General features: G+C 37.7%; 2 protein-coding genes across 3 annotated transcripts in view; both read left to right on the forward strand.

The window, feature by feature from the left end:
* gpt (glutamic--pyruvic transaminase) overlaps positions 1 to 11304 on the forward strand; it is a 30765-nt gene extending 19461 nt beyond the window's left edge. For both annotated transcript variants that reach the window (XM_022678697.2, XM_022678696.2), the window contains 7 exons: positions 880 to 1123; positions 1889 to 1968; positions 2113 to 2249; positions 4474 to 4648; positions 6560 to 6715; positions 8080 to 8192; positions 8315 to 11304. In XM_022678697.2, the coding sequence (XP_022534418.2) occupies positions 880 to 1123; positions 1889 to 1968; positions 2113 to 2249; positions 4474 to 4648; positions 6560 to 6715; positions 8080 to 8192; positions 8315 to 8405 (996 nt within the window). In that variant the 3' untranslated portion in view covers positions 8406 to 11304. The remainder of the gene's footprint in view (positions 1 to 879; positions 1124 to 1888; positions 1969 to 2112; positions 2250 to 4473; positions 4649 to 6559; positions 6716 to 8079; positions 8193 to 8314) is intronic.
* The window catches only part of hecw1b (HECT, C2 and WW domain containing E3 ubiquitin protein ligase 1b), a 295654-nt gene that overhangs the window by 123508 nt on the left and 150218 nt on the right, over positions 1 to 21928 (forward strand). The window lies entirely within an intron of this gene.

A 21928-nucleotide genomic window follows, 5' to 3' on the forward strand; every position in this document is an offset into this window, starting at 1 on the left:
GTGTTTGCATTAGTAGTATAAATAAATAGTATTAATGTGAAGATGTTTTAATCCAGTATGATTCTCCTGTGTGTAGTTTGTCATGATTCTGTACCTGTGGGCTGATTTCTATCTAGCATGAATATTGCAGTGTTGGCAGTGGTGTCAAGCAATGAATTACGAATACTTTTTTACATAACCTAAGTAGAAATGTTGGTTATCATTTACTTTACTGGAGTAATTTTATTTTTTTTTACTACTGCTACTTATATTTTACACCACATTTACACAATTGTCTGAACTTTCTACTCCTTACATTTGAAAAATAGTCTCATTAATTTTTATAGAACATTATAGTCATTATGGCTTTTAGAAAAATGTGTTTTGGGGAGGGGGGGTGGGGGGGGGGTAATGCACTATAGGACTCTGTGGGCGTGACCTAAACTTTTGTTCTTAATGGCTTTATTTTTCCCTCTTTTACATTACTTTTACTTTTATACTTTATGTAGTTTTAAATCCAGTACTTTTACACTTACTTTAAGAGTAAAAAGCTTGAGTTAATACTTTAACTTCTACAGAAAAAATTTAAACCCTACTATCTACAATATACTTTTACTTACAGAGTAATGAATTTAGATTTAGATTACTTTTTTACATCTTTGAATGTAGATTATTATTGTCTTTACTGAACTGAAACTGGATCAACACTGTAAAGAGTGTGTTAAGAGTAGGATTGTGTAAACATGCTGTGTGTTTGTTTAGTGAGTTAGGTCCAGGAACTATGGGTAAATTGGAATATTCACACTGTATATTGACTTAGCCTGTATTAACCCTGTTCTCACAATTCTCCTCGTTTTAAAGCCTTTTTTAAAACTCTCTCTCTCTCTCTCTTTTATCCAGACGATACTGAAGTTACTGACGGCGGGTGAGGGTCGCACTCGTACGGGTGTGATGATCTCCATCCCGCAGTATCCTCTGTACTCCGCCGCTATAGCTGAGCTCGGAGCCGTTCAGATTAACTACTACCTGAACGAGGAGAAGTGCTGGAGTCTGGATATCAGTGAACTGCAGCGCTCCCTAGATGCAGCCAGACAGTACTGCAACCCCCGCGTCCTCTGTATCATCAACCCCGGCAACCCCACAGGTACCACAGCAACATACCTGCTTATATAACTTTAAAATCAGGCAGCAGCTACAGCACTGTGATATTTTGGCCCAAAACAAGACATGTTTGGACTGGAACTGGGAGTGTGTAGGTACAGGGGTTGGACAATGAAACTGAAACACCTGTCATCATTTTAGTGTGGGAGGTTTCATGGCTAAATTGGAGCAGCCTGGTGGCCAAGCTTCATTAATTGCACATTATTGCACCAGTAAGAGCAGAGTGTGAAGGTTCAATTAGCAGGGTAAGAGCACAGTTCTGCTCTAAATATTGCAATGCACACAACATTATGAGTGACACACCAGAGTTCAAAAGAGGACAAATTGTTGGTGCACGTCTTGCTGGAGCATCTGTGACCAAGACAGCGAGTCTTTGTGATGCATCAAGAGCCACGGTATCCAGGGTAATGTCAGCATACCTCCAAGAAGGACCAACCACATCCAACAGGATTAACTGTGGACGCTGTAAGAGGAAGCTGTCTGAAAGGGATGTTCGGGTGCTAACCCGGATTGTATCCAAAAAACATAAAACCACGGCTGATCAAATCACGGCAGAATTCAATGTGCTCCTTAACTCTCCTGTTTCCACCAGAACTGTCCGTCACCACATTAAAATAAATAAATTATTGTGCTCTAAAACCAGGTGTTTCAGTTTCATTGTCTAACCCCTGTATATTATAATTAGCATCCTAACTTTTTGTAATTGGAGTTGTAGGTTAATTTCTGTCTTTATTGCTGGTCCTGATAGGTCAGGTACAGAGCAGACAGTGCATTGAGGATGTGATCCGGTTCGCCGCCAAGGAGCGTCTCTTCCTCATGGCTGATGAGGTACTACAGTATTCCAAAGGATTTCTGTAACTTCCAATACCTTTCTATTACTTTACTGTGTGTTAAATCTTCCCACCACAATCCTCTCTCTCTCTCTCTCTCTTTCTCTCTCTCACTCTCTCTCTCTCTCTGTCTCTCTCTCAGGTGTATCAGGATAACGTGTACGCTGAGGGCTGTGCATTCCACTCTTTCAAGAAGGTGTTATTTGAGATGGGCCCGGAGTTCTCCAGCACAGTGGAACTGGCGTCATTCCACTCCACCTCCAAATGCTACATGGGAGAGTGAGTCCCAGTCTGAGTGCTGAACGACAAAATGTGAAACTCATATATTATATAGATAGATATAGACAGCTAATGAAAACCCAGGGTGTCTCAGAAAATTAGAATATTATATAAGACCAATTGATACTTCTGGCAGTGTGGGCAGTGTGCCAAGTCCTGCTGAAAAATGAAATCCGCATCTCCATAAAAGTTGTCAGCAGCAGAGGGAAGTATGAAGTGCTGTATGATTTTGTGGGAAAACAAAACTGCACTGACTTTAGACTTGATAATAAAACACAGTGGATCAACACCAGCAGATGACAGACATGTCTCTCCAAACCATCACTGATTGGTGGAAACTTCACACTAGACCTCAAGCAGTTTGGACTGTGTATCTCTCCACTCTTCCTCCAGACTCTGATTTCTCCCTTGATTTACAAATGAAATGTAAAATTTACTGATGATCAGTGATGGTTTGGAGAGACATGTCATCTGCTGGTGTTGATCCACTGTGTTTTATTATCAAGTCTAAAGTCAACTTTCATTTTCCAGCAGGACTTGGCACACTGCCCACACTGCCAAAAGTACCAATTGGTCTTATATAATATTCAATTTTTTTGAGACACTGATTTTTATTGGTTTTCATTGGCTGTAAGCCATAATCATCAACAATAAAAGAAAAAATAAACACTTAAAATAGATCACTCTGTGTTTAATACATCTATATAATATATGAGTTTCACATTTTGAATTTTTAACTGAATTACTGAAATAAAGTAATTTTTCAATTATATTCTAGTTTTTTTAGATCCACTAGTAGATCATTCATAAAATAGAACACACTATAACGAGCTCAGCTCAGATTTATAGCTGGATTTTGACCCGTTTCCCAGTTACTGTTTATGCCAGGTCACAGCTCAGATTTACACAGTGATTGGCTGAGAGGAGCGTAACTGAATCCTGGACTTGACTTTAGTTAATGTGTGTCCGGGAAGACTGCCATTCATGGTGTCTGTAATCTGAAACTAAATCAGCACTATAACTTTAGTTTTCGAGTACTGTATTTTTTGCACTATAAGGTGCACTAGATTATAAGGCACATTGTGCAACACTAGTAAGGAACAGGGGTGTTGCCCTTTTAATTCTGCAGATCTTGCCTCTTGGTTGCCAGACCTGTAAATCTAAGCTAAGTGAATAAAACTATAATTCTTTAAAAAATAAAAATTTCTATTAAAATAAAACAAGTGTTGGATGTTAATCTACACAGATTTCTCTCCTGAAAACTGTTAAGTTAATAATAATAATAATAAGAGTTAATAATAAAGAGTTAACGCTTAGCACGGTTAGTGAGTAATGCTAATGCTGCTCCAGCAGTGCTAGCCGGGGTTAGCAGCAGGCAACAGACTGATAATACTCACCTCTAAACGTGGGAAGAGCTAGAGTTTAGCGCGGTTAGCGGTTAATGCTAATGCTACTCCAGTCTCAGTGTTGGAGAACTAAACTGAAACTTGTGTATAACTCTGTACTTCAGAGGAGTGGCTTTACTTCCCCTTAATACTTGATTGGTAAAATTCATAAATAAGGAGCACTGGATTATAAGACTGACGATTTTTTGGGGGAAAATTAAAGGATTTTAAGTGTGCCTTACAGTGCAACAAATACGGTACAAAATCAAATTTATACACTCATCTGTCATGGAGTTTAGACATTCCTAATGATATGCTGCAATAATCCATCCCATGTAGCTCATTTTGTGGTAAGGGTGGAGTGTGGATAGCACGCCCTGCTACACTGTAAACCCACAAATTGATGGACGGAAACAAACAAAGTCTGTTTTATGTACAATTGGATATTTCCTAACATTACTCAAAGTGGCATCTGTGACCAAGACAGCAAGTCTTTGTGATGTATCAAGAGCCACGGTATCCAGGGTAATGTCAGCATACCACCAAGAAGGACCAACCACATCCAACAGGATTAACTGTGGACGCTGTAAGAGGAAGCTGTCTGAAAGGGATGTTCGGGTGCTAACCCGGATTGTATCCAAAAAACAGAAAACCACGGCTGATCAAATCACGCAGAATTCAATGTTCACCTCAACTCTCCTGTTTCCACCAGAACTGTCCGTCACCACAATAAATTATTGTGCTCTAAAACCAGGTGTCTCAGTTTCATTGTCCAACCCCTGTATATTAACACTAATTGAGATGATTTTTTTTTTTCCTGCTCTCACGCTTTATTTCAGGTGTGGTCTGCGTGGTGGTTATATGGAGGTGATCAATATGGATCCTGAAGTGAAGGCTCAGCTCACTAAGCTGGTGTCGGTGCGTCTGTGTCCTCCAGTGCCTGGCCAAACTCTGATGGGCCTGGTGACTAACTCTCCTCAGCCTGGAGAGCCGTCCTACGCCCAGTTCATCACGGTAAAGCCCTATTCTCTCTTACACACTTTAACATCTGCTCAACTGTTGGACAGATCACATTCTGAGACTGTGTATCTTATACAGCTCTGGAAAAAAATAAGAGACCACTTCAGTTTCTGAATCAGTTTCTCTGATTTTGCAATTTTACAGGTAAATGTTTGAGTAAAATGAACATTGTTGTTTTATTCTATAAACTACGGAAAACATTTCTCCCAAATTCCAAATAAAAGCAGAGCTTTCAGATCTCAAATAATGCAAATAAAACAAGTTCATATTCATAAAGAGTTTTAAAAGTTCAGAAATCAATATTTGGTGGAATAACCATGTTTTTTTAATCACAGTTTTCATGCATCTTGGCATCATGTTCTCCTCCACCAGTCTTACACACTGCTTTTGGATAACTTTATGCCTTTACTCCTGGTGCAAAAATTCAAGCAGTTCAGCTTGGTTTGACGGCTGTGTTCAAAACCATTGAACCAAGTCATTTTTGTTCACTTTTGTAAGAATTCTGGGAAATGGAGTTTCCAACTAACAGGCCATCTGCTACACTTCTTTACTGCAAAGAAGAGACTGAAGACGGGATGGAGACAGATAAAAGTTTAGCAAGTTCTCTGTAAAGAAAACACTTGAAGGTTATGTTTAAATGACCAATCGTAAGCCTTCTAAACATACACTTCCTGTTGTGCTGCGTCAAAACATGTCTTCATGAATTTATGGCTTCCCCTTGATGTCAAGAGATAGGAACTATGCAGAGCTATTCTATAGGCAGTGGAGTAAGAAAATATATTTAAAATCATTGCCATCAGCAAGTATATCTCTGGTCAAAAAGAACTTTAAGATATTTGACGTACATTATTCGTTTTTCAGTGCCACTTATCATGTAGGACATATTGTAATTCTATATAATTACAGAATGTAATTCTGTATCTGTTTCTCTGTATACTTTATTATTATTAAGTATAGTTTAACTTGCATTCCCTTTAAGAGCCAGGGGGTAGCTAACTAAGTTAAGAAAAGCTAAGCTAAGTGAACAAAACTGTAATAAAAAAAAAATACTTTTTTAAAAGTCAAACGAGCACTGGATGTACACAGATTTCTCTCCTGAAAACTGTTTATTTGGTTGAGTAAAGTTTAGATTCACAAATTAGCATTAGCATAAGCGGCTAACTGCTAGCATGATAGGCCAGGACAATATTAGCAAACGGTTCGACCCACGGACCTTGTTTTAACACGGTAAACACACAGACTAAATTCTGATATACTCACCTTTGAACGGCAAAAGAGCTAGCGTGGTTAGCGGCTAATGCTAATACTGCTCCAGTAGTGCCAGCCGGGGTTAGCAGCAGGCTACAGTGCTGGAGAGCTAAACTAAAACTCCTGTATAACTCTGTACTTCAGTAGAGTGACTTAACTGCTCCTTAATACCTGACTGGTAGAATTCATACTTAAGGAGCACCAGATTATAAGGTGCGCTGATGATTTTTGGATTTTTGTAGTGCAAAAAAATCAGTATATATATTTATAAACACTGTTGCTATATATTTGAACAACGCAGGTGGAAGGCATGAAAGTAGATTATTGACGGGGTGTAAGATAGCAATGAGCATCGCAACATGACTTAGAGCTCAATGGGGTGTTTAAAAACTCCAGCAGCACTGCTGTGTCTGATTTACTCGTACAACCAGCACAACACACACTAACACCTCATACACCACCATCCTGCTAATCAGTGTTAATCCCTGCAGTGCTGAGAATCAAACACCCACCACCTAAATAATAATAATAATAATAATAATAATAATAATATCTGTATCTCTGTGGTGGTCTATCCTGTGGGGTCCTGAGTATTGAACAAGAGGTTATAATGTTATGCATGTCCTGCAGTTCCTGTAACTGTTCTGTGTTCTGCAGGAACGGACCGCTACGCTGAATGATCTGGCGCAGAAGGCTAAGCTAACGGAGGAGATTCTGAACACGGTGCCAGGGATCAGGTGTAACCCAGTGCAGGGAGCCATGTACTCCTTCCCCCAGATCACCCTGCCCGAGCGCGCCATTAAAGAGGCCAAGGTCACCATCACCATCCACACCTTACTATCATAAATACATAACCACATAACTAATAATAACTTGTTTTTTATTATTTTAAAATGTTCTGCATTTTAGATTAACTAATTAATTAACTGAATTTATCCAAACTATGAAGAAAAACATATGGAATTATTTAGTAAATAAAAAAGATTCTTTAAAATAGCACCACTTGCTTAGATAGAGACAGTTTTGCAGATCTTTGCTGGATTTTCTCAGTCAGTTTTATGAGGTAGAGTCACCTGGAATTCAGGCTTTCAGTTAACAGCTGTGCTGAACTCATCAAGAGTTAATTACTTGAATTTCTCGTCTCTTAATAAAGTGTTTGAGAGCATCAGTTAAAGTAAAGTAGTGAAGAGGTAGAGTTACAGGTATACAGTGAATAGTGAATATTTGAGTAATGTTCTAATCCAGATTATGAGAAGAACTACTCAACTAAATAAAGAGAAGAATGACTTTAAGAAAAAAAGGTCAGTCAATCCAAAATGAAAACTTTTGTACTTTCGAGAATTTTAAAAGTAGTATCTTCAAGTGCAATTGCAAAAAAAAGACCTGCAAAAATGTTGATAAGGATGAAACTGGCACTCATCAGGACCACCCAGCACCCAAGATAATCTAAACTCTACGGTTGATACAGTAGTGGGATATTTAAAATCTTCACATGGGAATTTCTGGAGTTTTTGACAGATCTCAAAAATATCCAGTCATGTGATTTAGCTGCGATTTTCTCCTATTGCAGCTGTTTTTTTTTTTTTTATTAGAACCAGCCTTTTCTTCCCTGTCCTAATCTTTTCTAATGTTCTAAATAGTAAAAAAAAAATGTATGAAAAATATGTGATGTAAAATGCCTCACTTTTGTCACCTGATATATAGTAACATTCATTTTAAAGTTTTTTTTTTCATTATTTAAAAATGTTATGCATTGTAGATTAATACTAAAGTTGCTAAAGTCAGCTTAACTATGAAGAAAACATGTAAAATTAGTTAGTAAACCAAAAAAGCGTTAAACAAATCAGAACATGTTTTATGTCATAGATTCTTCAAAGCAGCATGTTAGCAAAGTAGCATGTTATGATGAAACTGGCACTCATCAGGACTCATCAGAGTTATCAGCCTCAGAGACTGCAAGTTAACAGAGCTTTTTTGAGTTTTTACTACATGATTCCTTATGTGTTCCTTCATAGTCTGGATGACATCAGTATTCATTTACAATGTAGGAAATTAAAAAATATTAAATCAAAGTTGTTTCCAAATTTTTTACTGGTACTTTATGCATTAAATAAACCCACACTGGGTATACATACTGTACTATATATTAATATATAGTGATGTTTGTATGTGTACAGGCAAAGGGCCAGGTTCCAGATATGTTCTACTGTATGAAGCTCCTGGAGGAGACCGGGATCTGTTTGGTACCCGGAAGCGGATTCGGTCAGAAAGAGGGAACCTATCACTTCAGGTACGTTGTAATTCTCAGAGCTGCCACTAGGCGGCACAGTGAGTTCATTCTTGGCTTTATTCTTCATTTCATCATTTTTTTCTCTTTTTTCTCTTCTCTTTTTTATCTCTTTTTCTGCACAGGATGACCATCTTACCACCCACAGATAAACTAAAGATAATGCTCGACAAACTGAAGGAGTTCCATCAGCGATTCTCTCAGCAGTACTCTTAACCACGGCCTCTTCAGCTATCCAGAACACACTGTTAAAAGTAAAGGTGCTAGACACGGTTCTTTGAGGGATACCATAGAAGAACATTCAGAAAATGTTCTACTAACCAAAAAAATAATAGATGGGTCTAAATGAGAAGAGATGCACTGAAACGAACATATTTGACAAAACTGACACTGAAGTAAAAATCAAACATTTGGCTAAATGCTAATAATCAAACACATTTTGTACAGTTTTTAATTATTTTTTGTCATTCAATAAATTAAATAGGTTGAACGTATTTTTTTAGTGCTTTTAAACATTTAAGAACAAACAATTGCTAAGGCTAAGTTAGCTTAGCTAACACTACTATCCTAGTCCTGTACAGCTCGTAAACCTTCCAGCTGGAAAACAGCCATTTTTGAAGCAATAGCAGCTATGACATAATAATGAGGATTTCCATCACAACGTTATTAGAATGTTTCTCACATAATGTTTCAAGCTATACAAATAATAATAGCTTTGTGGAAACGTTAAAAGCAAAAACATTAAATAAAAACGTTCTAAGAACTTCCATAAAAATCGACAGATTCAACTTTTAAAGAACTGTAATAGTAGCATTCAGGAAATGCTACAATTACAGTTCTTTGAAACCAAAAAAGCTAAATTAGAAGAGATGCACTGAAATGAACATATTTGAACAAAAAAAAACTGAAGTAAAAATGAAACATTTGGCTAAATGCTAATAATCAAACACATTTTTTACAGCTTTTAATTTTTTTTAATAAATTGAATAGGTTGAACGTATTTATGTAGTGCTTTTAAATTTGTAATTTTGAGAACAAGCTAAAGCTAAATTAGCTCGGCTAACGTTACTATCCTAGTCCTGTACAGCTCGTAAACCTTGCAGCTAAAAAACAGCCGGTTTTGAAGCAATGTTTAAGTTTTATTTGGTTTTATTTGCGCGAGTAAAGCATAAAAAATGAACTTAAACCTGCCGTTTCTACTGTCTTCCGGTTGTTCTTTCACTTCAAATTCATGGGATAATGAGCTTATGGGCTTAAATATAACAGAACTGTGGGTGTATTCTACGGCATCCCTCAAAGAACCATCTGTAGCACCTTTATTTTTTGTGTAGTTGTTTTTTTCCACCAATCAGGAGTGCCGAAAGCTGTTGTGTGCCCACCCTGTGCCTTCTTAAATCAGCCTGTGCCTATAAAATGGGTCAGTTAAGACCCCCCGGCATTACTGCTGGTTAAAGTCTAGATAGACACTGTTATATAGTTCTGTGAAATGAGCGGTTCTTGCACTGTTAAACGTTATTAATAGTGCTGTTATGGGATTTTTAGTGATGTTTAATCATAAGGGTACGATCAATAGCACTAATGAGTTCAAATTGTACATTTTAATACATAGACTAAGGCTACGTTCACACACAGCAGGACAGCTCTGGAAAAAATGAAGAGACCACTTCAGTTTCTGAATCAGTTTCTTTGATTTTGCTATTTTTAGGTTTATGTTTGAAAAAAATGAACATTGTTGTTTTATTCTATAAACTACAGACAACATTTCTCCCAAATTCCAACAAAAATATTGTCATTTAGAGCATTTATTTACAGAAAATTAAAATGAAATGGCAAACAAAAGCATGTTCTCCTCCACCAGTCTTACACACTGCTTTTGGATAACTTTATGCCTTTGCTCCTGGTGCAAAAATCAAAGCAGTTCAGTTTGGTGGTTTGATGACTTGTGATCATCCATCTTCCTCTTGATTAAATTCCAGAGGATTTCAAATTGGTGAATATAGATGGCTGTGGGTTCACTATTTGGCAAACAACAGGTCATTGTTGCCCTTTCTACGTATGTGTTATAACTGATTATTAATGATTTTAAGGCATTTACAACCTAATTAGTAACTATTAATAATCTAATTGTAAACCATTTATAAAACCTTTATAAAGGTACTCTTATTTTAAAGGGGTACCGGTATATTAGTGTAAATTTACAACAAATTTTATGCTACTGACATATTGATAATTTATATAGTAGTAGCAGCATAATAATGCAATTACACCTCTTTTTAACAGAGCAATAAACATATTATTAATTAATAAAAATAATTATAATACTAATAATATAGTACTGCCTGTCAAAAGTTTGCAGCCTATTTTTGCTGTTTTTTTTTTTTTTACATTTTTATATTTTAATATTGATTTTATTCATCACTGAAAGTTAACAGCTGAGCAAAAATGATTGAGGTCATGTCCATATATAGTTTGGTATGTCGATAATTAACATAATAATTGGGACAGTGACCTAATCACCCCAAATATTCACACTATTCCACCATTGAAACCCCTTCCTCACTGCTTTCGTCCATTTTCCTTTTTTCTCACAGCCTAGTTTTTCTTGTTTTTTGGTCTGAAATTTGGATAAATTCCAATCTAGCTGTTCAAAATTGAGTTTCATTGCCATGAATCAGATTCGTATCAGATTGCAATACTGCGAAGTGGCTCAAATCTGAATTAAAATGTTCAGATTTAGTGTTTTTTTTGTGGTTCACACTCATTTTGCCACACCACATTGAAACACAGCAGATTTGGACCATATTTTTACTTGCTATGTGAACGTAGCCTAAAAAATAAAGCCAATCTTTTGCGTGTTTGTGTGTGTGTGTGTGTGTGTGTGTGTGTGTGTGTGTGTGTGTGAGTGTGTGTATATGTGTGTATGTGTGTGAGTATGCTGTTTAAGGGACCAAGTAATTACTAAGTAATTACAGTAGGCATGAAATCACATGCAGTGCATGCATTACCAAATGCAGTCTTGCACATGTACAATTATACACTACAATGTTATTACAATGTTATACAGGGTTTAATGAATTATTGTAATTTATAATAAACACAGTACAATAAAATATGACATTGCCTATAAGGACTGAGTTTTTTTGTGTGCAGTGCAGGTTTTTAACCACATGGGAGCAGACTTGCTCTGAGAAAAAGGCTCATGGGAATGCTTATCATTTTGTTTTTTAATTTAAATATAAAAATATATATAAAGCTCTGGAAAAAATGAAGAGAGCACTTCAGTTTCTGAATCAGTTTCTCAGATTTTGCTATTTATAGGTTTATATTTGAGTAAAATTAACATTGCTGTTTTATTCTATAAACTACAGACAACATTTCTCCCAAATTCCCAATAAAAACGTAGCCATTTAGAGCATTTATTTGCAGAAAATGAGAAATGACTGAAAAAAAAAAAAGATGCAGAGCTTTCAGACCTCAAACAGGTTAATATTCATAACGTTTTAAGAGTTCAGAAATCAATATTTGGTGGAATAACCCTGGTTTTTAATCACAGTTTTCATGCATCTTGTTATCATGTTCTCCTCCACCAGTCTTACACACTGCTTTTGGATAACTTTTTGCCTTTACTACTGGTGCAAAAAATCAAGCAGTTTAGCTTGGTTTGATGGCTTGTAATCATCCATCTTTCCAGAACTTTATATGCAGAGTTTTTTAAGTTAATTTAGTTAGTCATAACTCACAATACAGACCTTATAAGCACTCTGCACAAGCTTTAACCCACCTATTAACCAATGAAGATGAATGATCACAAGCCATCAAACCAAGCTGAACTGCTTGAATTTTTGCACCAGGAGTAAAGCAGCATAAAGTTATACAAAAGCAGTGTGTAAGACTAGTGGAGGAGAACATGATGCCAAGATGCATGAAAACTGTGATTAAAAACCAGGTTTATTCCACCAAATATTGATTTCTGAACTCTTAAAACTTTATGAATATGAACTTGTTTTCTTTGCATTATTTGAGGTCATTTATTTCAGCCATTTCTCATTTTATTCAGATCTGTATTTATATATACAGAGCACTTTGCTGTTGATCTCAGAATCAGAAACACTTTGTTGCCAGGTATGATGAGCATAGCACACTAATCTGCTTTGGCAGTGGTTTGTTTTGCATGACAGTCAGTGTGAAGAAACATACAGCATGTGTGAATCCAACATACAGAGAAATACGAGCCAGGAAACATATAATACATAAATTCATCCATATGTACTCATTCACATTTCATACTGGGGGCAGCCAGTGAATAAGAAACCTAGACTACCTCAAAATGTTTGGTATTGAGGCGCAGAGTGGTTTGAATCCCGGTTATGCATCTTGCCATCAGCTGGCAGAGCCCTGAAAGAGCACACTTGGCCTTACTCTCTCTGGGTGCCTAGATGGCGCTCTTAAAGTGTTATTGACTAGTTTGCTTAATTCCAACTGAAGAAACCTACTAGCAGTAATGCTATCAGTCTTTACAGTGTAAAACCTGATAAACTGAAATATACAGGCATGCTTTCTTTGCTTTTTTAGTAAAATACACTCTAAAATAGTTCTGCTTTCTAAAATTAATCAAATACTCAGAACAAATAGTTTATTATTATTTTTAATTTAAAGTTTTAGCACCGCATTCATATAGCACTCACTCACAGGCTCACTTAACTTAGTCATTTATATGAGTTTATCAGTCATTTCATGATAAAACAGGGGAAGAGAAAGTGCTCAGACTCTGTTTATAAACAGCTCTGATGTGTTTTGGACATGTGGTTCTTTCTGTGATCCCATTGGCTGTATGCAGCTGCTGTTCCTGACTCCCAGTCACCGACTGAGTCAGATATCTAGAATGCCAAATATTTGCCGCGCATCTGCGACTGGTTTGGAGTTGTAAAAATACACTACATGAAACCTGAGCTTAGTAGAGTACATTAACCTCAAACTTGTCGCTTGAGTGGAGCAACAGTCTAACTGCCTGTCATGTGATGGAAAGACAGTTTAGAAAAGAAAATTTGGATAGGCTGTTCTGTCAATGAAGTATATGGTGATGGGCGGAGCTACACATCATACTGCAACCAGCCAGGATTAGCCAGAGGCGCTAATCCTGTGGTGGCTTTACTTTAGAGAGATGGTACATACAATATTAGCATATATATATATATATATATATATATATAGCTCTGGAAAAAAAGAGGCCACTTAAAATGATGTTTCTTTGATTTTACCAAATTTAAAACCTCTGGAATATAATCAAGAGGAAGATGGATGATCACAAGCCATCAAACCACCAAACTGAACTGCTTGAATTTTTGCACCAGGAGTAAAGCAGCATAACGTTATCCAAAAGCAGTGTGTAAGACTGGTGGAGGAGAACATGATGCCAAGATGCATGAAAACTGTTATTAAAAAAACAGGGTTATTCCACCAAATATTAATTTCTAAACTCTTAAAACTTTATGAGATCCAAAACCTCTGCAATTAACAAGAAATTATATTTCTTGCATTTGTGTTGAGTAGAAGTCTCTCAAATCAGAATCACTTCAGCTTCAGTAGTAGAATATACAGCCTAATCCACTTACGCTTATTGTACTGCTGGTGCTCACTGCCTTCACCGTCTGATAATGTTTATAGTGTGGTTCTTTTTTTCCGTAACTATTTTGAGAGCAGACACAGGCCTACAGTATTTAGGGCAATCAAGACTCCACCACCCCTTCTCCAAATTACAGATTAAATTCACCGGGAAGTACATGAGCCGAAGTCTCGCTGCACATCGAGGAGCGAAAGCTAAAGTTCAGCGTGGAAAATGTGGAGAACAATGCGGCTGCTGATTGGCAGGAAGGTGTTCCCGCCCACCGTTTGAAGGTTCGCGTCTATAATGGTAACAGTGAGTCAGATGCAGGCCTTAATTGTCGCGTAATTGTAGATTCTGCACTGAGACAAAATGAGGCGAACGAGGCAGAAAGAGAGAAGAACGATTGGATAAAAGAGAGAAATCACTTTCTATCTTTTTGTGGTAGAGTGGTTTTTATACTGGCCACAGTGTGTTTCAGTGTATAAACCAAAAAATAACACAGCAAGAAGACGATTGTTGGAATGGAATGAAGTTTTAAACAGTATCTGTGAATGAAATGATGATTTTGATATTTACAGTAAGTACCTACAGTATTAGAGTGAAAGAATTTGTGGATTGTTTTAATAGAGTTTATTGGGGGAAAACTGTACCACAAATGAAAGGAGTCTCTAGTCTGGATATAAGAGAAAATATAGTTAGGTATGGAGGTATACAGGTTTATAGCATTTTATGGCATCCTGCAGCACATTTAGCCTACGTTCACATTACAAGCCACATTGCCCAAATCCGATTTTTTTGCTCAGATTTAACTATCCTGATGGTTCATATTCACAAGAACGAATTGATACCTGTATAAACGTCGCCTTCTTCAACCAACAACAAAAAAACTCATATTAGAGAGACAAAAGACTTATAGCTTTATAAAGGGTTATAAATGGATGAGTTAGCAGCTCATATGTGGAGCATCTTTTGCTGGAGTGGAGAAACAGTAAACAGCTGGTCTGAAGTTCATGCTTAGGTCCAGAAGGTGAAAAAAGGCCAGGTGGTTTGTTTTTGCTGTTTTTTTTTTTTTTTTTGCAGCTATAGCTGCACAGCTGCACCAAGAGATGTGTCGTGGGTATGAGAGAGAAGCACGTAGCACTAATGCTAATGCATAAAAGAAAAAAAAAGACGCATGAATTCTGAATTTGAATTTGACCGTCACATTAATATCGCATGTCCATGGATCATCTACGTATCTGATTTATGACCATGTATGAAAGTGACTCAAATCTGATTTGTAAAAAAATCAGATCTGAGCCACATCGACCAAAAAATCAGATTTGAGTCACTTCAGCTTGGTAATGTGAACGTAGCCATAAAGGCAAGTGTAGCAGTCAATGCTCTCTCATTTATTGGGCAGTGATAAAGCACTTTTACACCATTATTTGGCCAGAAATTGTCCACGCAAAGAGTCACTTGGAATGGAATTGTATGCAGAGCGGCTGTTGACAAAATTCAAGAGGTTTAAAGGAGAACTCCAGTGTAAAATGGACTTTTGCTGTAGTAAAACATGATAAAAAAGTCTTACCTTTGATTAATAGCACACCTCTGTTCTCCCACAGCGTTCCGAGATCCAGAAATTTTAACAGTTTGTCTGAACACCCTTCAGACTGAAATCGCTTTTTACACCGTTATCCAGTTCAAAGTAGCTCCACACCTCCTTGCTAGAATCCGGAGAGCCCTGATATTTAAAACGAGGCTTTAATAACTTAAAAAGTGCACAAGAAGCTTATTAAAAAACACTGTTTACATCCCATAATGCTACTAGCTTCAGCTCTAAGTGTCGCCATATTTGTATTAATAATGTCATAGACATATATATACATAGACTCCGCATAGCGTACTAGCCGGCTCCAGGAGGCAGGCTATGCGGAATCTATGTATATATATATATATATATGTCTATGTAATTATCAGTACAGTGATGGCGGCACACGGAGCTGAAGCTAGCATTATAGGATGTAAACAGTGGTTTTTAATAAGTTAAGTTATTAAGTTATTAATGCCTCGTTTTAAATGTCAGGGCTCTCCGGATTCTAGCAAGGAGGTGTGGAGCTACTTTGAGCTGGATAACAGTGTAAAAAGTGATTTATCAGGGTAAATTATGCCGCGTATCACCCAGTCTGAAGGGTGTTTGGACAAACTGTTAAAAGTTCTGGATCTCAGAACGCTGTGGGAGAACGGAGGTGTGCTATTCATCAAAGGTAAGAACTTTTATCATGTTTTACTACATCAAAAGTCCATTTTACACCAGAGTTCTCCTTTAACTCAGGTTACAAAACACATCTTTAATTTAATCTTACAAAAACCAACAGGAAAATCTGACTAATTACAGCAAGACTGAAGCGAGCCATGCAGAACACTCTGAACATCTGATCACTCCACGCTCCTCACAGCAAGCGACCGCCACTGTTCCTGCTTCTGAAGTTAACTACTCTGCAAAAATCACTTCCCATAGACTTCCATGGGGCTTTGGATGAGACAGCAGAATTCTAATGCATAGAATACATGATGAAATACTCTATAAACAACTATTCTATTTATTTATTTATCTTCTAGGCTTAAACACTAGATATAAAACATTGCTACATCTGATAATTCAATGTTTTTTTCTGAATTTAAGGGTATTAAAAACAGTTTATTCATTTTTTTTTATGTGAGCCATCAACCATGCACCATGTAGCTTGATTTAGGGTGTGCCAGTGTGTCTTTGCTATCATAACGACGGGAAAAGTACACCATGCCTAGCTTGAAACGTGCAAAAGGCATGTACTAATTCTATTAATTAATCATAGATGTTTTTTAGGCGCAACCTGAAATAAACCAATCAGTGTGTCACTTTCCATTTCCTTTAAGAGCCAGGTGAGCTCTGAATTTGGTGGATTGGTATTTTAATGGTGCAGCTACCTGGACGTGTCCAACACTGTGTCCAACACTTCTCAGCAGAGAAAAACTGACCTGCTCGTTCACGCTGTGAAGATCAGAGAGCAGTACATTTAACTGAATATCAATGTTATTTTATTAAATATTCTGTTCATTGTTGGTGTAAAAGTTTGCATAGCTGCCAACATGCATGCACTATGGGTTAATGCACTGCTGTATACGTGGTGTACACGTATTACGCACTCACCTGTGTTGACAATTTACTGCCAAGATAGCAATGAACGTTTGACTATTGATGTCTGTCTAGGTTGTTTTCAGTATTCAGTGGCACACCTGTGTTTTCTGTTGCCAAGATAGCAATACACCACACATTTACCTGAACACCTGCACCTCATTTCTGACCACCACTCCTGTCGGTGCAGCTATAGGTGCATCTCAAAAAATTAGAATATCAAAAAAAAAATAATTGTTTTATTTCAGTAATTCAGTTCAAAATATGAAACTCATATATTATATAGATGTATTACACACAGAGTGATCTATTTTAAGTGTTTATTTCTTTTATTGTTGATGATTATGGCTTACAGCCAATAAAAACCCAAAAATCAGTGTCTCAGAAAATTAGAATATTATATAAGACCAATTGGTACTTTTGGCAGTGTGGGCATGAAGCATGAAGTGCTGTAAGATTTTGCGGGAAAACAAAACTGCACTGACTTTAGACTTGATAATAGAACACAGTGGATCAACACCAGCAGATGACAGACATGTCTCTCCAAACCATCACTGATCATCAGTAAATTTTACATTTCATTTGTAAATGAAGGGAGAAATCAGAGTCTGGAGGAAGAGTGGAGAGAAACACAGTCCAAGCTGCTTGAGGTCTAGTGTGAAGTTTCCACCAATCATTGATGGTTTGCAGAGACATGTCATCTGCTGGTGTTGATCCACTGTGTTTTATTATCAAGTCTAAAGTCAGTGCAGTTTAGTTTTCCCACAAAATCTTACATCTGTGTCCCTTCGTATCATTAAAGAAGGCCAACCAACTTTTGCGTACAGCTCAGAGTTAGTTATGAGATTTAATGCATGTATGTTAATCCATATACAGTAATTACAGGACTCGTCTAACTTCTATAAAGTTTTGTTGAAGTTGTGTTGTGTCAGGCAGCGATGATGCACCGTATGCATGTCTCATACATGTTTTCCCATCTCTCCATCGGCCCGTGCCGTCTCCGAGCCGCCGGCCCTGCCCGCTGTCTGTGCTTGATTAGTAATGCTTCCCCTCTGTCGCGGCCTGGTGCATCAGCAGAAGGGGAGAGACACGCTGCCAGCGAGCGCCAGTCCTGAGGAGTTCACACCCAGTAGGGACTCTGATCATGTGTGCAGCACGTTACATAAGTATAAACAGCTCCGGTGGGCACGGAGACAAACCGGCCGTGTGGAGCAGGTCAACAATGCTCCGGCCATGTGATCGGAGAACTTGATACGACATGACCATCCCCCTGCAGCATCTAATATATTTTTAAATCTTAAAGAGGCAGTCCAAATTATTTTGTTTCTAAATTGAAAGCAGAAGCATTTCTGAGTGGAGAAGAATATGGATAAAATATTGTGTTTAATGGTACCAGTGTGCTGGAACGACCATCCCTGCTAAGCCTAAAAATATATTCATTCTAAGAAAAACTGGGGTTTCGGGTTGCTTTTCTAGGGAGTTCCTCTTCTGGCCATGTCACACGTCTTTATGCACTTACGTCACACATACTAAAAGTAGATCCAGCTCAGTTTTACTGAATGCGTGCAGCTGGCGGAGCAATGGAGACTTCAGAAGAGGAAACTCAGAGCTCAGTAGTTCATTCACTCATATTAAAAACAAAGAAATGAAGGAGTGAAGATTCTGACTGAGCGCTCCCTCTCTTTGTCTCTCTCTCTCTCTCTCTGACTGAACATAACCTGGAATCGGATTCATCCGCTCTGAAAGGAGACCACATAACACCCTCCCAGTTTAAAATGATTCTTCCGCATGTTCAGTGCAATTACCCATTCTCACCAGAGAGGGCTCTAAAGCCTAAAACTCTAAAGTCTAAAACCTGTTCTTACCAGAGGGGTCTCCAAATCTCCACATACCCAAAACTTGCAGACTGTAGCTTTAAATGTCTCCATCTACAAAAATCCACTTTTTCTTGTTCTTTGTGAAATACAGTAGGTCTCTCTGAGTTGTTTATGATGCTGCACATGAAACTCTTCCTCAACCCCCATTGTCTGCAGTAGCTAGTAAAAGAAAACCTTTAAAAAAACGTGTCGATCAGGAAAAGCACTGTGTCTACATCAACCAGTGAATAAGTATTCATGGCCCCGCCCACCTAGGCTCGGGACCGCCCACAGACAGAGCTGAAGCCAGACAGCGACACCGTCTCGTCAGATAGGAGCTAAATAACTAGGACTAGCACTAGGAACAGCATGGCAGTTTGTTCCTGTGTTATTTGTGCAAATAACACATACAATTGAGATAGGTAGATGTATGTTCAAAACAGTAACTATATGTTAACATAGGATCTCCACTGGATTTGGCATTTTACAGAGACTTTAAGACTAGGTCAGTGACTAAACTGTACTTAGCAGGGCATTACACATGTTGTAAAATAACATATGACATTAAAAAGACTGTTATTAGTGTATTTTTTTTAACCATTTCTAACTGTTGTTTGTCTCACTGTTGTCTCACTGTTAGCCAATCAGAGCCGATATGTTAGCATGAATTAATCTTCATGAGCAAGACCTGAAATCTTCTCGTTTCTCCCTGTCCACTCCTCCACTGGACTAAAGCAGCATTATACCGGATCACCGAAGCACTTTTTTTTCACAAAAAACAGCTCACATGGCATTCATTCATACTAGAGACCACAACATTTTAAAATTAATGGAAAATGATGTAATGAGACCTTTAATGATCAAATTACAGCTATAAATGGATTGAAACTGAATATTTTATAGTTGTGATAAAATTACTTCTATAATCTCAATTCAACATACAATTTTGAATACCTTACACATTGTTTTTCGTAGGTTTTCACTAATTTTAATATTAAATAGACTAAAGGTACTTTCATCTTGCGTTTCAAAGAAAATGTCATTGGGCAGTATAATTCTAAAATTATAAAAATAGAATTGTGTGGTCCTACCTGGAACAAGCCTCCCCAGGGTTGGACAAAGAAGTTGAATCCAAGTGTTCTGCATAATATGCAGCATGAGTGCTGCCAGTATTGCTGCAGAGGTTCAAGAAATGGGAGATCGGCAGTCTTCCTAGGAGGTAGCCTCTTCTGAAGCTGATGCACAAGAAAGCCTGCAAACAGTTTGCTGTAGACAAGCAATCCAAGAGCATGGATTACTGAAACCATGTCCTCTGGTCTAATGAAATCAAGATATACTTGCTTTGCTCAGATGGTGTCCACTTACAATGCTTACTAAGAATAAAAGTATTCTTATCAAAGAAACTTTCGTATGTTAAGGTGCCCTATTTACTTTTTCACATACCAGTGCATTTCTAATAAAAGCAGAGATAAGTGAGCTAATTCTGGAGTCTACAGGTGATCCTTCATCAGCACTTTAAACCTGAGAGCTCCTCTCAGTGATGAACTCGGTGGTAGACATCTCAACCCACATACATGGCGCCTCATAGAGGTGTAGAGGGAAGGCTCCCTAAGCTCCCCAACAGAGCAACACAGCATAGGTGCTATTTATCACCGACTGACTGTTTATTCCGTTATCTTATTTTTATTTTTTTATTTTTGACGAATTTGAGAAGTGACAGACTGGAGGAGGATGGAAAGCTGCTTTAGAAACACATTGAAACCACTGACTGTAATGACTGAAACCATGTGAAACCAAAGTGATGAAGTGTTTCAGGTGTTATCTTGTCCCATTCTTTCTGAAAAAAAGTGCTTACCTTTGTTAAATAGCCCACCTTCATTCTCCCTCAGCTTTCTGAGATCCAGTATTTTGTGCACTGTGCCCAAATGGGTGATACAGGAAATAGTTTGCTCTCTCTGGGATCTGGCATCACTCCTAGGGTGATGTCGATCAGCACAAGGCTGCGTCTGTGAGCTGATGTATCAGAACCGAGTCGCTGCGCTTTCCTCCAAGTGCGCTGTGATGCTACTCAGTAATACTGCATCAGCAGCAGTTGGAAAAGAGGAGGAGTCTGACTTCACATGTGCTAATTTTCACCCTCCTTGTGTTGTGGCATCACCAGTGTTGTGGATATACAGCTAAGTAGCTGCTGTATGGGTAGGAAGTGGGAAACATTTTGAAATAAATAAAAAAAACATAATTAATCATAGCAATTTTAAACTAATATCTCAATTTAATATCATTTACAGAATTTTAAGCATTAAAATGTAGTAATGTTTAATAATGTATTTAATAGAATCAATTAATAATAGTTAAAACATTACTTTATTACATTTTACACAGATTTGTTTAAATTAGATTTTTCGGTTAATTTTCGTCAAATTGCCAGCTAAAACTGCTAAACACAAATAATTGATGTATTTTTAGTTAGACAGCATAAAGTGTCCTTTTTACAGCAAACGTAATGATAGGTCATGTGATGCTGGAGAAGATGAAACCAAAAGTTCCTGTGAAGCGAGATGGATGGATGGATAAATAGATAGAAAGATATATAGATAGATAGACAGGCCAGTACAACCACTTGAAATGTCCTGAAGAAGAAAGTCGTCACTGGTGTACTAAGTAACAGATGTCGGTCCGGTAGACAAAGGAAAGTGGATGGATTGTGATAAAAGGTACTATGAGCATATATATGTCTTTACTTGTGTCAATTAATAATATATGAGACAATACTATATTTACAGAATTTTAAGCATTAAAATGTAGTAATGTTTAATAATGTCTTTAATAGAATCAATTAATAATAGTTAAAACATTACTTTATTACATCCATCCATCCATCCATCCATTTTCCTCCGCTTATCCAGGGTCGGGTCGCGGGGGCAGCAGCCTAAGCAGGGAAACCCAGACTTCCCTCTCCCCAGCCACTTGGGCCAGCTCGTCCGGGGGAATTCCAAGGCGTTCCCAGGCCAGCCGAGAGACATAGTCCCTCCAGCGTGTCCTGGGTCTTCCCCTGGGCCTCCTCCCGGTGGGACGTGCCTGGAACACCTCACCAGGGAGGCGTCCAGGAGGCGTCCTAATC

Source organism: Astyanax mexicanus, chromosome 4 (assembly GCF_023375975.1).
Source record: "Astyanax mexicanus isolate ESR-SI-001 chromosome 4, AstMex3_surface, whole genome shotgun sequence".
In the NCBI taxonomy this organism is placed as follows: Eukaryota; Metazoa; Chordata; class Actinopteri; order Characiformes; family Acestrorhamphidae; genus Astyanax; species Astyanax mexicanus.